At 42.1% G+C, this 18,375-nt stretch overlaps 1 protein-coding gene across 9 annotated transcripts in view; it reads left to right on the forward strand.

Moving 5' to 3' along the window:
• The window catches only part of trappc11 (trafficking protein particle complex subunit 11), a 236,754-nt gene that overhangs the window by 58,023 nt on the left and 160,356 nt on the right, over positions 1-18,375 (forward strand). For all 9 annotated transcript variants that reach the window (XR_015839605.1, XM_088279770.1, XM_088279763.1 and 6 more), the window contains 2 exons: positions 7,750-7,829; positions 7,914-7,992. Coding sequence is in view for 8 of the 9 variants with exons in the window: in XM_088279770.1 (XP_088135896.1) it covers positions 7,750-7,829; positions 7,914-7,992 (159 nt within the window). In the remaining variant the exon portion in view is untranslated. The remainder of the gene's footprint in view (positions 1-7,749; positions 7,830-7,913; positions 7,993-18,375) is intronic.

An 18,375-nucleotide genomic window follows, 5' to 3' on the forward strand; every position in this document is an offset into this window, starting at 1 on the left:
TTGCAAAAACATTGGGTACATCAATTTGGTTTATCCTGAAACAGAAAGAAAGAACTGATGTCCTGAGGAACGGACTTGACCGATTAAAGGCAAGGGTAGGGCTGGGCGATATGGCTGAAAACTATATCGGTTGGCATGTATGTCATATCGGTCGATATCGATATATATCGAATTATATATATATATATATATATATATATATACATATATATATATATATATATATATGTGTATATTATATATATATATTCATATATATTTATATATTTTTTTATTTTTTTATTTTATTGTTGCAGAGAGCTGGGACTGTATGTGAATTTTTGGGGGTTCACCGTCGCGCCTCATCCAAACACTCACTCGAATCAAAGAGCCAGACCGTACACAGGGATAGAGAACAATGTAGCTTTAATAGCCCTCCAATCAACTGAACAGAGCTCAATAACTCTCTTTCATCCTGGCTCATACGCGACAACAAAAAGTGTAGCAATCGCGCATCCACAGCTAACGGCTAACGGACTCGATACGTCTCTCTTAAGACCGCTTAGCTGTCCAACAATATGCCCGAGATAAATTAACGTAAATACAAGGACCCATTAGCTACCCTAAAACATGCATGTTGTTAAATACGCAAATTGCTTGTTATTGACTTAACTATTAAGCAAGCGTTTCCTCATGTCGGCCAGTAAGTCCACCTTAGCCTCCCGTTTGTTTTGAGTCACACTAGCTCAGCGGCGCATGGGTAAGCCTCAGGTTGTATTTCCTCAATGGGAGGGAGTTTGTGACGAGTAGGGCAGTGATAGGTCGAATTTGCTCCATTGTTTTTTTTTTTTTTTGGGGGGGTGGATCGATAATTTATCGATACCATTTTCTATTGATATCACTCACCCAACCATCGCGATACATATCGATATTGAATTATTGTTCCACAGGGCATCGGTGAAGGTATTTTAATGCACTGTTTGAAGAAGACTTTGTGAGAAGACATATAGAGGCCATAACACAAGATGCAAACCACTAATCAGCAAAACAATTGGAAGGCCATTGGAGTTTTCAAAGATCTACAAAGATGAGCCACACACGTTTTGGATCAAAGTTTTATGGATTGATGAGACCAAGATTAACCTCTAACATAGTGCTAACATAGTGACGGTAGTGAGTACCGTATTTTCGTGACCATAAGGCGCACTTTAAAGTCCAAAATTTTCCCCAAAACAAACGATGCGCCTTGTAATGCAACGCGCCCATTGTATAGACTGAGTAACTCCCTTGACCATTGGGTCTGATCCCCTTGGGGCATTTCAGAGTGCATGTTAGCACACCCTGCTGGCCAAAGACTGAGCCATCTATGTCTTGAATTGACTGTGACAAATACATTATGTGAATACGTTTTATGGTGATGGTGCAGGAGAAAGCTGGACAAAAGGGCCGCTGTCCACTGTAGAATGATCCGAATCGAGGTTATTCGTTCAGTCTCTTTATTGAATGTCACAGGTGGTATTTACAGGAGCTTGGCGCATGAATCCTACTGCCCAAACGCGTACTGTTGCCCAGGGTGTGTGTCCACACAGCTGCAAAGCATTTTCATTTGTAACATATGTGACATCTCCCCTTTTCCCGGTTAATCTCATTAACAATTCATCCTGGAATAATCTGGAACAGCGGTTGTCACAAAATATCCATTTGCTACGCTGAACAGCAATCTTTCAAACTTAAATCCGTGATCTTTTTTTTCCTTTTTAATACAATTTACACAGAATATACTAACCCACAAATATCATTCAACTATATATTTCAGCATTTTCAGATATCCGATCATCTTCCTAACTAGACAAATTGTTCCAACAGTCAAACCTGAACATTTGTATCACAACAAGCTTCCATTTTGTTTCCCTTGTTTTTCGTTTTTTTTTTTGTTTTTTTTTCCCCCAAAGGCCATTGTCTGGTGTTTCTTGCCATCTCTAGGTTTAAACTGGACACCTGTGCCTACTGACAGGCTTGCTGACACGTCCTGATCTCGTGATTCCCGGTTGTGGCGTGTGACTGTGTGTCAAGTTGGCAATTTCACTTAGTTCAGGGGGTGCTGTCTCTGGGGTGGTGACATTTGTGGATTGGAAATTATATCCTTCACCCTCAGAGGCGGCGGTTTGGACAGTCGTTGTCGATCAAGGAAATGGTCACGCTTGGAGATGGAGTCTATTTTGACGCAATACTGGTCCACCACTCACATCGACAAGCTAAGATCTTGGTGTTACAGCTTCCTTCAGGATGACTGCCGGCGACTTCCAAGCCTTCTCGTTGTCCAATTTCATGTAGACCGTGTCGCCTGGATGGTGTCTGGCTCCCTGTCTATGATTGTAGTAAAAAGCTTGCTTAGCCGTCTCCTTAGCGTCCCTTTGTTTGACAGCCTGTCTGTTGGGCCATTTAGGTTGTAGGTTTGTCTCCCAAGTAGTCAGTGTTGTTCTCATCTTCCTCCTGCCGTTTACTATCAGTTGCTGTTGCCCTTCTGATGCTCTCAATCTTTGCTCGAGATGCTGGGACACTCCGCAACACTGTAGCTACATAGCAGGCCACATCTTCATGCTTGTCCGCACTGTCCATTACGTGCGCTTCAGGATCATGCGAGAGAGTGTCTGCCCAGGCACATACTCTCCTTTTGCGTTGTACCTCAAGAGTCTCATCTATAGGCGCTGGCATCTTACAGGAACGTTGTCTAGGCTTCGGCTGTTGACAAGTGGCACCAATGGTTTGTGGTCTGTCTCCAGCCTAAACTGATCCATGCCGCAGAGGTATTTATCGAATTTTTCACATGCCCACACGCTGGCCAGGCATTCCTTCTCGATCTGCGCATAGTGTGTTTCAGCTTCTGTGAGACATCTGGAACAGTATGCTACTGGCTTCCATGCTTCTCCGTGGAGCTGGAGGAGAACCCCTCCCAGGCCATAGCTGCTCGCGTCCGATGACACAGCAGTGGGTCGAGTGACATCATAGAAGGCGAGAACTGGTGCAGTTGTACGCATCTCTTTGATGTTCTGATAGGCTGACTGCTGTGAGTGACCCCACATCCAAGTGTTCTTGCTCTTCAAAAGCTCAAAAAGTGGTTGACCTATAGTGGATAGGTTGGGAACATACCTTCCAAGATAGTTCAACATGCCCATGACTCTCTTTAGCTCCTGAATATTTCCTGGTGGTCCTAGCTGGCAGATGGCTTCTACCTTTTCTGGATCCGGCCTGACTCCGGACTGGTCACTGAGATGTCCCAGAAAACGTAGCTGGCTATGTCTGAAGGAACATTTGACCTTATTGAGTTTGAGGCCTGCTGACTCGACACGCTGGAGCACCCTCTCCAGCCTCTCATCATGTTGCTCCATGGAGTGCTTCCATAGACGAGAATGTCATCCATGAAAACTTCCACACCATCCAGTCCTTGTAGCGCCTCTAGCATTTTCCAATGGAAGATCTCCGACGCACTTGAAATGCCAAAAGGTAAGGTTTTAAAACAGTATCTGCCGAAAGGTGTCATAAAAGTTGTCAACTTGCAGCTGTCTAGATGTAGTGGGATCTGCCAAAATCCACTTGCAGCATCCAGGGAGGAGAACACAGCTGCTCCACTCAACTTGGCTGTTATTTCATCGGTGATGGGCAGGATGTATCGCTCCCTTTTGACTGACTCGTTTAATTGGTTCAGGTCCAAACATATCGTGGCCTTGCCTGTATTTTTGTTTAGAACAGGCACCATAACCGCTCACCATTCGGTTGGTTGTGTCACCTGTTCAATAATGCCAGCTTTCTCCATCCTGTCTAATTCGTCTTTCACTTTGTCAAGGATTGGGAAGGGCAGCCGGCGGGCACAATATGTGGTGTAGCATCCTCCTTCAGATGGATTTTGACAGGCTCAGTTTTTAGAGTACCATGCTCACCAAAAGCTTGTTGGAAGGCATGTGTCACTTCATCCACTCGTCGTACTAGGTTCATTTTTACTGACAGCGATCTGCTTAGTAGGTCACTGACAGTTGGGCCATGTACTACTATGCTTCCAATGGATATTTCTTTCCCTTGTAGCAAACCGTGGCCTTCATGCGACCCAAACATGATAACCCACCTCCTGGACTGTCGAGGGAAATTTCGGCTGGTATCAGGGCTCGTGGTGGGGTGAGTTTCCTGAATGAATCCTAACTCGGTACCCTGACATCTGCTCCGGTGTCTATTTTCAACTCCATCCCAAGCTTCACTGTCCCCTGTTCTTTTTCCTCTGCACTGTGCAAAGAACCTAGGTAAAAGAATGCCTGTTCTGTCTGTTCAGTCTCAGAAATTTCATTAACAGACTTTCTGCGGCACATCTTTGCCCAATGGCCAATTTTCTTGCAGTACTTACAAGTAGATCTCATTGCACCTTTATCACCTTTGCTATGTTGTGCTTTTCCACACCTTCCACAATTATCATAATTTCCTCCCCATTTCTTTTCTTTTGTGTCAGTTCCTCTCCATTTATTTCCTTGTGACTTGCCTTTTTGCTTCCAATAACTTCTTCCTGGTCTGCGTTGTACTTTGTGCACTTGCCCCGTTGAATCTCCTTGCAGGCTTACATGCACAGCGACCTCCTCCGACATCCTGACGGTCTGTATTGTCAATGCAAGTGTCAGCATCATTTGCAGCCTACGCGAGAGCTCTTTATCCATTATCCCAATGACGATCCGGTCGCGGATATTTTCCTCCCTATTCACGACAAATTCGCAGGGATCCAATAGGTCGTAAAGGGCTCGAATTAAGCACTCTGCCTTCTCACTTGGCCGCTGGATACGTTGGTAGAAACATGCCCTCTCATGCATAACGTTCCTCCGTGGGAAAAAATAGTCATTGAACTTTTTCACCATGATGCTGAAGTCATCTCTCTGGCCCTCTTCGGCGAACGTGAATGATTGATATACATTTTCTGCCTCATTGCCCATGGCTTATATTAATATATTAGGCAGCTCACCTGGACTCTCCCGTCATCCTTGTACAACTTTGTGGTGAGTCTGAACCGCTCGAAACGTTGCCTCCAGTCCGGCCATTCCGTTGGGTTATCGAACGAAAAACTTGCCGATGGATTAAACTTGGCCATGACGAATTCTTCTTTTCTGCAAGTTATCCCACTCCTGACACCATGTAGAATGATCCGAGTCGCGGTTATTCGTTCAGTCTCTTTGTGTCACAGGTGGTATTGACAGGAGCTTGGCGCATGAATCCTACTGCCGTAACCCGTACTGCTGCCGGGGGTGTGTGTCAACACAGTTGCAAAGCATTTTCATTTATAGCATATGTGACATCCACAATGTGGTAGTAAGAAACATCACAGGTTTAGACAACAGACTGCAAAAAAAAAAAGAAAAAAAAAAAGAAAAAACTGCTCAGTGGACACCACTCACATCTCTCTAAACAGCCATGTGATTGTCTGAGGCTGACTGGCTCCCCAGAAGACATTGCTGAAATCTTTTTGTGTTATTTTTATTTCTTTTGGGGATATGAATGGCATGAGAGATGCATTTTTTGTGTTAATTTTATTTCTTTGTTTCATTGTTTGCTTGTATGCTGTTCAGAGAAGTTTTTGGTTTTGATTTGAAACCGTAACGCAAAGGAGTGTGTGGTGACCAGTGACATCCCTCCCCTGACGTTATCGATTAGATGCAGTGCCATAACATCTCTCATTGGTCTGAGGTGCTGCTTCTGGCAGTGATCCCTTAGTCACATGGGTGCTGGCGTGCGCGAGGTAGCGTGCGCGAGCTAGCATGCGCAAGCTACCATGCGCCACGTAGTGCGGCGCACCCAGTTTAAGTATTAAATACAGAAATAGCACCCTCAATTGGTGCTGCGCCCTTTGATACAGCGCGTCTTTTGGCCGTAAAAAACGGTATTGTTAGAATAATATTTAGAGGTTATTATACATTTGCCATGACGCAGCTTTATTTCAATGCATGGTGCGCATGACATGTTGCAAATTAGTGGAGTGGACTATGCTTGAGTGTTTACAGTTTGAGTGGAGATACAGGAGGACACCTTTACTGCAGGGAAGTGTCTGCAATTGGCAGGGCGGTGGCACTTCTTCAGAAGTGAGGATGAAGTAAACAACATCGTGAGGAGCCTGATAGTAGAAGTTGGCATCGAAGTCTGAAGTAAACAACATCGTGATGGGTCCTGATAGAAGATGTTGACGTCAAAGTCAGCTGCGACCCATGGCGGCACGCCAATGATAAACTGGACTAAACCAGCTTTTGAGAAGACGAACTGTACCACCCTTGAGTGTAATCTGATTTCTCGAAGTGTAATCTGATTCCTCGATGTTATAAAAGGGAATGTGTGAAAAACATCGAGGAACAGAAGGGAGATGAAGTTGCCAAATAAACTTTATTAACCTCTCTGTATCCACTTGAGCTGAGTGCCTCTCTTCTTTCAGCTATGAACCCTATATGTCAAATTGGCGAACCTGACAGGTATTTAGAAAGAAAGTAACAAGCTCAAACAAGCCAATCAGTGATGCCTGTTTGATGTCATGTCTTGGATTCAGCTTTCTTGACTGCTTCTGCAATAGGCTCGCTTGTTTTTATTGATGATGGAACTCATGACGGTTGCAGCAGAATTAATTCTGGATTCTACAAAACTTTTTTGGCTCAAGCGAAGCGGCATGCTTGGAGTGCAGTGCTTCACTTTGACAGTTCAGAAACTCAGTGTTGTTCAAATGTTTCGTTTTGTTATTCACAGTGCAGTAGAGATAGACCGATATGTTTTCTTTCAGGGCTGATACAGATTTTTTGTGGTCAAGGAGGTTGATTACTGACACATGGAGCCGAACTCAAAATTCATATCACAAGTGTTCTGAAAAGTTAAATGAAAATTAATTTTTTTCTTCAGTAAATTTTTAAAAATTTCAAAACAAATTTGATGAAATTTAAATTAGCCTTGTTTTCATTTCCAACAACAACAGAGGGTGTAGAGTGTTCCCAGGGTCAGAAGATTCTCTTATAAAATTAACTGAATTTAACATTTTTAAATAGATCAATGATCGACCGTCATATTTTCAAAAGTGGCCCATGCCAACAGCCTTAAAAAATCAGATTCTTGCGACGGATAGTCGGCCGGGCCAACAGTTGGTCCAGTCCAAGAGTGAATCAAAAAATTGAGTCCCGTTGTGCGATCTTGGCGCGCAAACTGGTGACACCGTGCTGCCGTGTTTCAAACAATCCAGATGTAAACAGTTTAAGTGAGAGATGCTGATCGATTTAGAACACTGGTTCCCTGGGAAAATTAACTAGGGGGCAGCGTAGCATGCGCTGCCGCTACGAACACACACATACGCACACACCCTCAGAGAAATGCACGGGCATCAGAGTGGATTTCCGAATGCTCACCAAATTTTCATGGTATTGGTTTTTGTAAAACATACTTCCCATTTCACATTCTCGTTTCACATGTCTTGACTGCTCCGACATAAAAGAAAGAAAAATAGCAAGACTAGGAATGTTCAAAACTTCAATTGATGATGTTATGGTCACAAGGGAACAATTGCGATAGAGTTGACGCCACAATAACCACACTGCAAAGCAGTGAGCAAACAAAAACAAAACAAAGGAATTGGCCTTGCCGTTACATAACTTTTGGAGGGGAATGTATATCATCTGCTCCACATTGGTGTACCTCATTTGAGTGGCAACTTGCCTCAGAATATCTGTAACATCAATTCAAGGAATACTTTTATAATTTTACTTGCATTCTTAGGTATTGATCCTCCTGACCTAGACAAAGAAAAGAAGGGAATTCTGGCATTACAACTTAACGAAAGGGATGTCCCTCATTCAGTAAGTACTCGAGCACGACTGTCACCTAAATGATATAAAGTATGACTGCTCTTAATGCTGTTTAAAAACACTATGTCTGTGTAGGAGCTGATAATAACTCTTCTCAGCAATGCCGTTGCCCAGTTTAAGAGGTACAAATGCCCACGGATGAAAAGTCATCTGAGTAAGTAACATTTGTAATGGTTCTGCTTTGGCATGATTCGAATTCACAAATGTCACTTGCATAGTGATGTCGAACAAGCATTCTCAGACGCATTTCGGATGATCTAATGCAGGACTGCTGCAGTACATGAATTAGTAACAAACTTCAGCATAAGATATAGTCCCAGCTGACTAGATGTGACGCATGCGCTCAGCTGATTGTCCCATATTATACTGTGTTAACTTGTTTGTTTTCAACAGAGCAGTGTCTCTTGATAACTTGTTGTGCACTTAATTCCTTGAGATAGATTAAACCTGCAGTCATTTGACAAAGTTTTGTCAATGTCAATTTTTTTTCGGAATACAATAACAATTTTAACAGGTTTTAAAATAAGCACACACAATCCCATACGAAATACTTCCAATACAGAACATGGCAAATATAGCCTTGTGCTGCTCATGTTATGCATGTGATTAATTATCAGTGGCAAGCTTGTTTGGTATTCTAAAATTACCCGTTTGGTTAACCCTTGTTTCTGAGATCTATATGACATTGTTGTTTTTAGTATTTGTTGGTTTGACCTCAGAAAAAAAAAAAATTTAACATTAAATTCATGGCCATTCACGCTCTTCACCAAAAATACATTCATATAGCGCTTTCACATCAGCTGCAGCTGTAACCGTGGCCATGACTGGGGTTACATGATCCGTCTTCCGAGCTCCAGTTAAAAATAGAGCAGAAGCATTTTTGACCAGTTGGATTCTCTTGAAGGAGGATTGGCCGACTCCGAAGTAAAGTGCATTTCAGTAATCTAGCCAAGATTTAACAAAGGCATGGGTTACTGTTTCTAAGTGTTGCTGGGAAAGAAAGAGCTTCACTTTAGCCAGCTGTCTAAGATGAAAGAAGCTGGATAGGACACCAGCACTGATTTGCCGATATAATTTATAATATATATAAAATCACTGTATAGTTTAAAACCCAGGTATGAGACTGTTGGCTTGAGATAACATGCCAGGGGACCTAGATCAACAGGTTTGAGAGAAGAAGGGCCACTAGGACAGAATACCATAACTTCTGTGTTCTTTTCATTGGAATTCAGGAAAGGGACCCGATTTTGACTTATTTTAGGCAGGACAAAAGTGGTCTCAAGGATAAACCGTCTTTTTTACTCAGCGGGACATAGATTTGACTCATCTACATAGCAATGGTAGGAAATTCCATGTTTTTTCCATGTTGGATGGAACCTAGGGGCAGCAAGTATAAAACAGCTAAGGCCCCAAAACAGATCCTAGTGGAATACCACACGAAAAAGGGGAATAATGGGACTCTACAACTTAGGTGAACACAGAAGGTCCTGCCAGTCAAATAGAATCTGAACCATTCTAGAGCGCTACCATTAATGTGCTGTAAACGGGCTAGAAGAATACTGTGGTCCGCCGTGTCAAACACTGCTGTTAGATCTAATGAGACAAAACGCACGTTGTCCCCATGTGTCGTTTGCCATGAGGATATCATTCAAAACTTGTAACAGGGCTTACTCTGTGCTATGCATTTTCTTGAAACCTGACTGGAAAACCTCCATGACATTGTGTTCATCCAAGAAAGATCGTAATTACATGTGCACCAATTTTAGAAATAGGAGGCAATTTGGAAATGGGTCTAAAATTTGACAACACATCTTGATCAAGGCCAGGTTTCTTAAGCAGGGGTTGCATCACAGCATGTTTTAAGGTTATGGGGACTACGCCACAAGAAAGACTGCTGATATAATGGCCAAAACCGATTCGCCAATACTTTGGAGAACTTCCTTAAAGAACTGAGGAGGGACAGCATCATATGGTGAGCTAGAAGGCTTAATATGGCAAACCACATCCTCCAAAGATGAAAAAGCGATCGATTTTTAATCCAACACTGCGGAACAAGGAACATGGACAAAGGGGTCAAAACGAGAAGCGAGAAACGAGAGCCTTGTCTGTAGTATCCTTGTCCATAATAAAATGCAAAAAAGTATTGCACATTTCAGGGGACAAGTCTTTGCAAGCCGGCTGAGGGGGTTTAAGTGCTGAATTTGATAGTTTTAAATCGAGTTTGTGGATGCCTGATTGCCTGAATAAGACTGGACAAGTATTATACAGCAGTAAAATTTTAATTATCCCTCTTGGACTCTTTCACCTTGCTTTGGTAACTGTGCCAGCAGTCTTTTAGGATTTGATACAAGACCTGCAGCCTGTCTTTTTTCCACCTGCGTTCAGCTTTGCAGCATTTTTGTTTAGCTGCACGAGTTCTTTCATTAAACCAATGCCCCGGTGTTACTTTTGGCCGCAGAAGAATAAAGAGTGGAACCAACAGCTGAGTTCCTTTGTGCTTGATGAGGGAACACAGAGCTGACCAAGGTTTCAGAGAACCGACTAGCAGTGAGGGGCTTAAAAACTCGGCGGTTGCATTCCCTACTAGTAGGTTTTACAGCAGCAGAGGGAAACACATCAAAGAGCACTGTCATGTGATCAGAAATAACATTGTCCAACACTTTCAAATTTGAGATCGATAAACCAAAAGTAAAGACAAGGCCACATATGTCCCTCTTTATGAGTGGGGCCAGACACGTATTGCACCAAATTGAAAGCGTCTACGAGTCTCAAAGTGCTTTGCCAGTCCATTTTCAGGACAGCACACATATATAAAAATCCCCCATCAGCAGGATGTGATCATTTGAAAACTCATTCAGAAACTCGTTGTATTTGTTGTTGTATTTGGGAGGTGTGTAGATGACCGCGTAGAGCACAGGAGCAGCCCTGCCAACTTCAAAGAGCGTGCTCGACGCTGGTGATTGATGTGGCCAATATACACTGTTTACATTCTCCCACCACCACGACCTGATGTTCTCGCACCGTCCAAGTAAGAACATGCAGGCGATAATAGTTCCAGCATCGGACTGCACTCACTGGTGCCGGTCCAGGTCTCTGTCAAACAGAGGAAATCCATGTCATTGTGAAGAAATAGCTCCCTCAGGATAAACGTTTTGTTCGTCAACGACCGGCCGTTTAAGAACACTATCCTTGAGGGAATTGCAGGTGTGCATAGCTCCTCCGATTGGCGAGCTATGGGAAGCTCTCTCAGACGTTGTTGATCGACGCCGCCTCTGAGGACACACGGACGGCAGCACAGCCGAAGCTCCCCTGGACAGCCAATGACTGGTCGCAAGCAGTGTTCTCGAACGCGCCTCCACGGAGTACATCCATGTGTTCAGGATCGATCAGGGGACGAAGCGTGTTTTAGGTCCCTTTTAGCTTCGTCAGCCTGACACCGCGTCTTCTGCGGTGCCGCTTCCGCCGTGGTCACCAGGCAAAGTCTTTCCCCAACTGTGCTCGAACGCAGCTGAATCGGCAACTTTGCACCGTACGTCCAGCAGAAACTGACAATCACACACCAGCCGCTATTCCGTGAGCAACGCACAAATCACCAGAAATAGGAAGTAGAGCCGACAGATCAGGAGGGTCGCTGAAAACACGAGTGCACTGTACGCCATCTTGATCCAAAAAAACATGGTACAATAATACGTCTTTTTTTTTAAGGTCATGAAAAAAGTGCTTTAATTTAATGAGCAATCAGTTTAAACCCCCCTTTTCGTCCTTTAAAATGAGGTTTGACTGGAATTGCTTGGTCAGTCACATGAAAGAAAGCCAATTTGTTACAATTTTTAATTTGTTGACAATGGAATAACACATTTCATAAAATATTCTTGTTTTGTCTTGCAATAGGATGTGTAGCATTTTTAAAGCATCTACATGAATGGAAATATAAGGACCGTTTTTCATTTTAAACACATAACTGTTATTTAGAACATAATTGTGCGTCCTACCCAGTTCACTAAGTGTCACACTATTCATTTAGAGGTGCAGATCAATCGATAACTAATCAATCATCAAACTAATCAGATTATTTTTGATAATTAATATATCATTTGGATACTTTATTTAATTACATTTGTCCAAATGCTCGGAATTTCAGATTTTCAACAGTAAATATTATCCCATTTGTATATTCCAGCATTAATGTGATTAGTTGTAGTTAGTTTGAAGTTATGATAATTTTTGCCCATTTTCTGACATGTTTCAGTCTTTATATTTGGACAATTTGTACACTGTAAATAAAAAGTCCTGTCTTTGAAGAAATTGCTGGAAATTATAACTTTTTGTATCTGATTCATCAATTAATCAACAAAATAATCGCCAGATTCATTTATTAAAGTAATCGTTGGTTGCTATGCAGTACATATCTAAATGAAATGCAAATATTATATTTTCACGAACATAAGACGCACCACAGTAAAGTACGCAGTCTCAGCTGTATATGATTTTTCTTTATTAAGGTCATACAAAGAGCACACCGTATACTTGAGCGCAGATATTTCAAGACATGCCCCCAAGCTAGCATATGTATTGATCAAGGCAGCTTTAAAACGGCATATCTGAGCCACATGTCCGCAGGTGCCCGGACAGCCTTTGTGACAACTCAACTAGCACCAGGTCAGACACATTGCCATTAACAATATGTGATCACACAATGTCACTACTCACCACACTCACACAAAGAAATAAAATTCACACAAAACATGCATCAATGAAATAATACAATACAATACAATGCAATTTTATTTATATAGCGCATTTCACAACAGCTGGAGCTGTAACTTTTTTGATACACCTGTATTTGCTAAAAAATAAGTTGGTTGATGTCTTCATGCCAGATCTATTATCAAATGTGAGAAATCTTTATGAGAAATTATTGTGTAGTTAAAGTTAAAGCAGCTTTTGTTTTCAAAGCCTCGCCAATGTTTGAACTCAATTCAAAATGGCTGACTTTCAGTGCAATTTAGCTCATGGCTCCAAGAGACTTTTTATTAGGTCTTGCCTTTGTACATACCGTATTTTTGCGGCCACAAGACGTGCCGTATCAAAGGGCGCAATGTCAGTTGTATTTTTGTATTTAGCACATACAATGCTAGCTCTCATTCAGAGAAAGGCAGCTTTGTCAACAGCAGTACAACAGCTGCTATAGGAGCTCACATGACAATGCAGCAGGTAACAATGTCAGGGGAGGGATGTAACTTGTCACCACATTCCTTTTGAGTCACGTTTTCAACTCAAAACCAAAACTATCACTTAACAGCATACAAGCAAACAATGAAACGAAAAAACATATTTCACACAAAACATGCATCTCTCATATCCCCAAAATAAATAAAAATAACACAAAAAGAGTATTGCAATGCATTCTGGGAGCCTATCAACCTCAGCCAATCGGATGGCTGGTTAGAGAGATGCGAGTGGTGTGGGCAGTGTGTTTTTCTTTTGTTTGTTTTTGCAGAGTTGAGAACCTGTGTTGTTTCTTGCTTTCAATAACATGAATGATAAAACAGATTACGACGCCGTGGACAGCTGTCGTTTTGTCCAGCTTTCTCCCGCAAGTACATTCTGGTCTGTTCTGACTCTCACTCAAACCATCACCAAAAGATGTATTCAGATAATTTATTTTTATTTATTTATGTACGGATCTATGGGTCTCAGTCTATACACAAGCACATGCTGCATTACAGGGCAGCCCATCGGTTTTGGGGAATTTTATTGACTTTGAAGTGGTCGCGAAAATACGGTACTTCATCAATTTCAAAAAGGTTTTGTGAAACACAGATCGGGCCTGTTTTTTTTTTTTCTTTTTTTTTTTGTTGGGGGCAATAGTGAGCCATTTTAAAAAAATTTGCCAGAAAAACTAATAAGATATTGATGATTTTGCCAGGCCTGATGTGTGTACAAAGTTACATGAGTTTTCGTGCATATTTAGAACCTCAAAATAAGCGTTGTTTTATTGGCGAACTGTGCGAAGCCAAGCCCACAGCCTTGTAAACCTGCTCTGAGAAAAACATCAACAAAATAACGTGTATTTTCTTTCACCAGTAGGTGGCGCTACCACTACGATAAAAAATACATTTTTAGATATCTTCAGGGTTGGACTATCCTCAAATGTGAAAAATTTCGAGATGATAGGTTCATCTGAGTAATGTTAAAGGAGCTTTTGTTGTCAAAGAGAAATATCAGACTTTGTGTCACCGTAATGGCCACGCCCTTCGCCGAAAATTCACAAAATTTGGTATAGACTGAGATCAACGTCTTGAGGCTGTTCTGATAAATTTTCAGTCAGATTCGTTAAACAGGCTCCGTGCAGTACGTTGAAATGTAAAAAATAAATGTTTTGTTACCACTAGGTGGCGCTGTTTGTATAACAGAATAATAACCTTTAGATGTCTTCAGGTCGGAACTCTTTATGTACAAGTGAAGTTTTAGATTTTTTAGTCACTTGTTGTGACCTGCCCACTTGGTAGTAGATTCAAAATGGCCGACTTCCTGTTCAATTTAGCTTGTGGCTCCCAGATACTTCTCATTATGTCTTGGCTTTGTACATACTTAAGGAATACAGTTCCGGGGCCGTTTTTTTTTTTTTTTTTTAATTTCTAAGGGGCAATAGCTAGCCATTTTTAAAAAATTGCACGACAAACTAATAAAATATTGATGATTTTGCCAGTCTTGATGTGGATGCAAAGTTTCATGAGTTTTCATTCACATTTAGAACCTCAAAATAAGTGACCTTGTTAACCTACTCGGAGGAAAATATCAACGAAAATACCTGTATTTGCTTTAACCAGTTGGTGGTGCTACCACTATGATGAAAAATAAGTTGGTAGATGTCTTCAGGGTTGGACTATCCTCAAATTTGAAAAGTTTCTAGAAGATAGGATTAGCTGAGTCATGTTGCGGGAACTTTTGTTGCCACAGTGAATAATCAGATTTTGCGGCACCGTAATGGCCACACCCTTTCCTGAAAAGTCACAAAATTCAGCATCGAGTAGGATCAACATCGTCATGCCGTTCTGACAAATTTTCAGTCGGCTTCATTAAAGGGGCTGTATGTTAAAATGTAAAAAAAAAAAAAAGAATTTTGTTACCACTAGGTGACGCTGTGTGTATAACAGAATAATAACATATTGATGTCTTCAGGTCGGGATGTTTTATGTACAGGGGAAGTTTGGGATTTTTGGGAGCATGTGCAGGGGAGTTATTAAGCATTTAGTCCATTGTGGTGGACCACCCCCTTTAAAGTAAATTTAAAATGCCCGACTTCCTGTGCAATTTAGCTCATGGCTCCAAGAAACTTTTTTGTAGGTATTGGCCTTATACATACTCCATAAATCATTTAAAAAAAAACTGCACGACAAACAAAGCTTCACGAGTTTTTGTTCATATTCAGAACCTCAAAATCAGCGTTGTTTTATTGGCAGACCATGCGAAGCCACGCCCACAGCTTTTCATGAAAAATTTGCTTTAACCAATTTGTGGCGCTTACCACTATGATCAAAAATAAGTTGGTAGATGTCATCTGGGCTGGACTATCCTCAAATGTGAAAAATTTCTAGAAGATAGTCAGTCTGATAGTCTGATAATCTGAGTCATGTTGCTGGAGCTTTTGTTGCCACGGAGAATAATCAGACTTTAGGGCACCGTAATAGGCCGAAAAGTTAGAAAATTCGGGATAGAGTAAGATCAATGTCTTGAGTCTTTTCTGACCAAGTTTTAGTTGGATTCATTAAAAGGGCTCCGTGCTGTAAGTTAAAATGTAATAAATTAAATTTGTAGTCGCCACGTGTTGGCGCAATGTGTATAACAGAATATAAACATATAGATATATCTTCGGGTCCTCTTTATGTACATGAGATGTTTTAGATTTTTAGCAGCTTGTGCAGGAGAGTTTTTAAGCATTTCGTCCATTGCGGCGAATGACATATTAAACCAAAACTTTGAAGCCCCGCCCCGGTGATATAGTATTTCGGAAACGAAAAATATTTGTCCCAGTGTTTATCCCAAGTCTTAAGATGGTAAGCTGGAATGTTAAGGCAATCGGATGAACCCTGATGAACCCTCTAGGATCGGGGTGCAAAAAAATTACCCCGGTAAATGTGCAAAAATGGGTGAAAGTTGGCCATTCAAAAATTCATCACTCAATTTCTGTTTATTTTAGACTATTGTTGTCAAAGAAATTATATGTACGTATCGGGGTTCTACACAACTGCCTGGCAATTTTCGGAGGAGTCCGTCAAACGGCCCAGGATTTCCTTTTATGTTTCCCACTCTAGTTTGCGCTAGAGAGCCATTTTGTTTGCGTCGTTTGAAACGACGTTAAAATTTGAAAAAAAAAATTCGCCATGCTCGATGCATGTTTAATCCATCAAAGCCCTCGATTGATGTCACTGTCACACTGCCCCTTAGACAAGATGCCGTGTTTTCGGAGACTAACTCGACTAACAGTACAAGCATACACATTAACTTCACAGTACGTGATCACATAATACTCGTGACCATACTATGCAAGGTCAAAGTTTCACATCAAAACCAAAACTAACACTCAAGATTAACTGAACAACATACTAGAAAACAATAAAATAACCAAAACAAAGAAATAAAATTAACACACATGTATCTCTCATGCAATTCATATCGCAAGTGCTGCAAAGTATTCTGGGAGTGCTTCAGCCTTTAATGAGTGGTGTGCTTTGGGAATCGTCTACCTTTTATTTTTTTCGTTTTTTTTCACACCGTGACTGACAACTGGTTGTAACAGACCGTTTAAATGCTCCCAGTCAGCATGGTGCTCTGTGGTCTCAAATCTTTACCGGTAGAGGGTGCTAAACACACTTCATTCTTCTCCCAGTCAGTCCAGTGCAGCACTCACATAAGCCACACAATGTGCATTTTTAGAACTCGGTCCACACATATGGCACTTTGCATTATAAGGCATATCGTCGATTTGGGAAAAAAATTGGGACCTTTAGGTACGCCCTATGGTCGTGAAAATGCAGTACAGTAATACCTCGCTACTTCGCGGTTCACCTTTCGCGGGTTCAGTGCTTTGCGGGTCTAAAAAAAATATTCAAAAATTAAAAATATTAAATATATTATCTATAGCCGCTACACCGCCTCCTGCATCCCTTACGCCACCCCCTATAGCCACTACGCCGCCTCCTGCAGCTTCTCCTGCATCGTCTGTGTCAAGCTCGCTTGAAGCGAGGTGAAGGAGGAGGACCCAAAATGCACGGAAGCCAGGCAAGGGTAACTTAAAAGGAATTTAATGAGGGAACTTAAGAGGGCAAACCAGGTGCTGGGAGAAAACAAACTGACGTGACAAAGTGCAAAATAACGAAGAGGAACTAAACGTGACTAAACAGAACAAAATGACGAGGAAAACAGGGACAGTGACAAATAACTTATGCGCGTGAACGAGAACGATATCAGGACTCGGCCATGACAGTCAGGGAAAGGAAGCAGAGGGAGCAATGTTCCGACGCCAAGCAGTCGGTCCTGAGCGCTTAAGTAGTCCTGGTAATTATGAAGTCAATGTGAAACAGCTGCGTGACTGACGAGGAACCGGTGTGTGGCTGGTGGGCGCGTTTCTCCAGCCATGATGACACGGGACGGGAACGAGCGCTGGAGGAAACGCCCCCACTCAGCTCGGACAACAAAACAAAGACATGGCATGACCGAAACGGGACGTGACAAAAACAAACAAAGACCTGACATGACCGACACGGGTCATGACAGTCTGCGGCGTCATCCGAGGAGCAGTAAAGCTCTTCATGCCCCTGTGCAGTCATTCATCGTTATTACCTCATCGTACTGCACAGGTCTTTTCATCAACTACGCTTAGAAGAACTTATTGTAAAAGGTCAGTTAAATGTTGTTTTTGTTAAGCTCGCGGGTAGGCGAGGTAGCGGGGAGAACCCAAAGATGCGGGGAAGCCAAGGCACGGGTAACTTGAAGGGAGTTTAATTAACGACAAAACAGGAAGGCAAACGAGGGAACTGGACAAACACAAACGTGGCGGGGTGCGAAAATAACAGAAGGTGAACAGAACGTGACTAGACCGAAAAGTGACGGGGAGCAAGGACAGTGACAAGTTACAAATGAACGTGAACGAGAACGGGATGAACGAGCAATCGGGCCAAACGCGTATAGACGGTGTAGCGGGAGCAATGCACAGACGCCAAGCAGTCGGCACGGGGTGTTTAAATAGTCCGGTAATTAACAGTACAAATGAGAGTCAGCTGGGAGGCTAACAGGGAACCGTTGTGTGCGTCTCATCAGCCGGGCGAGACAGGGTGGGAACGAGCGCTGGCGGAAAACGCCCCCACTTAGCTGAGAAAACAACAACACGAAAGCATGGCATGGGACGTGACAATAATACTAATCAACAACCCTGACATGACCGACACGGGTCATGAGAGTTTTATTGTTTGATTGTTTAACACGAATCTCTCTCTCTACACCCATTTTCTATATGGTATGGTACAATTTTATT

Source organism: Idiotropiscis lumnitzeri, chromosome 17 (assembly GCF_059441095.1).
Source record: "Idiotropiscis lumnitzeri isolate Australia: NSW breed Sydney's pygmy pipehorse chromosome 17, RoL_Ilum_1.0, whole genome shotgun sequence".
Taxonomy (NCBI): domain Eukaryota; kingdom Metazoa; phylum Chordata; class Actinopteri; order Syngnathiformes; family Syngnathidae; genus Idiotropiscis; species Idiotropiscis lumnitzeri.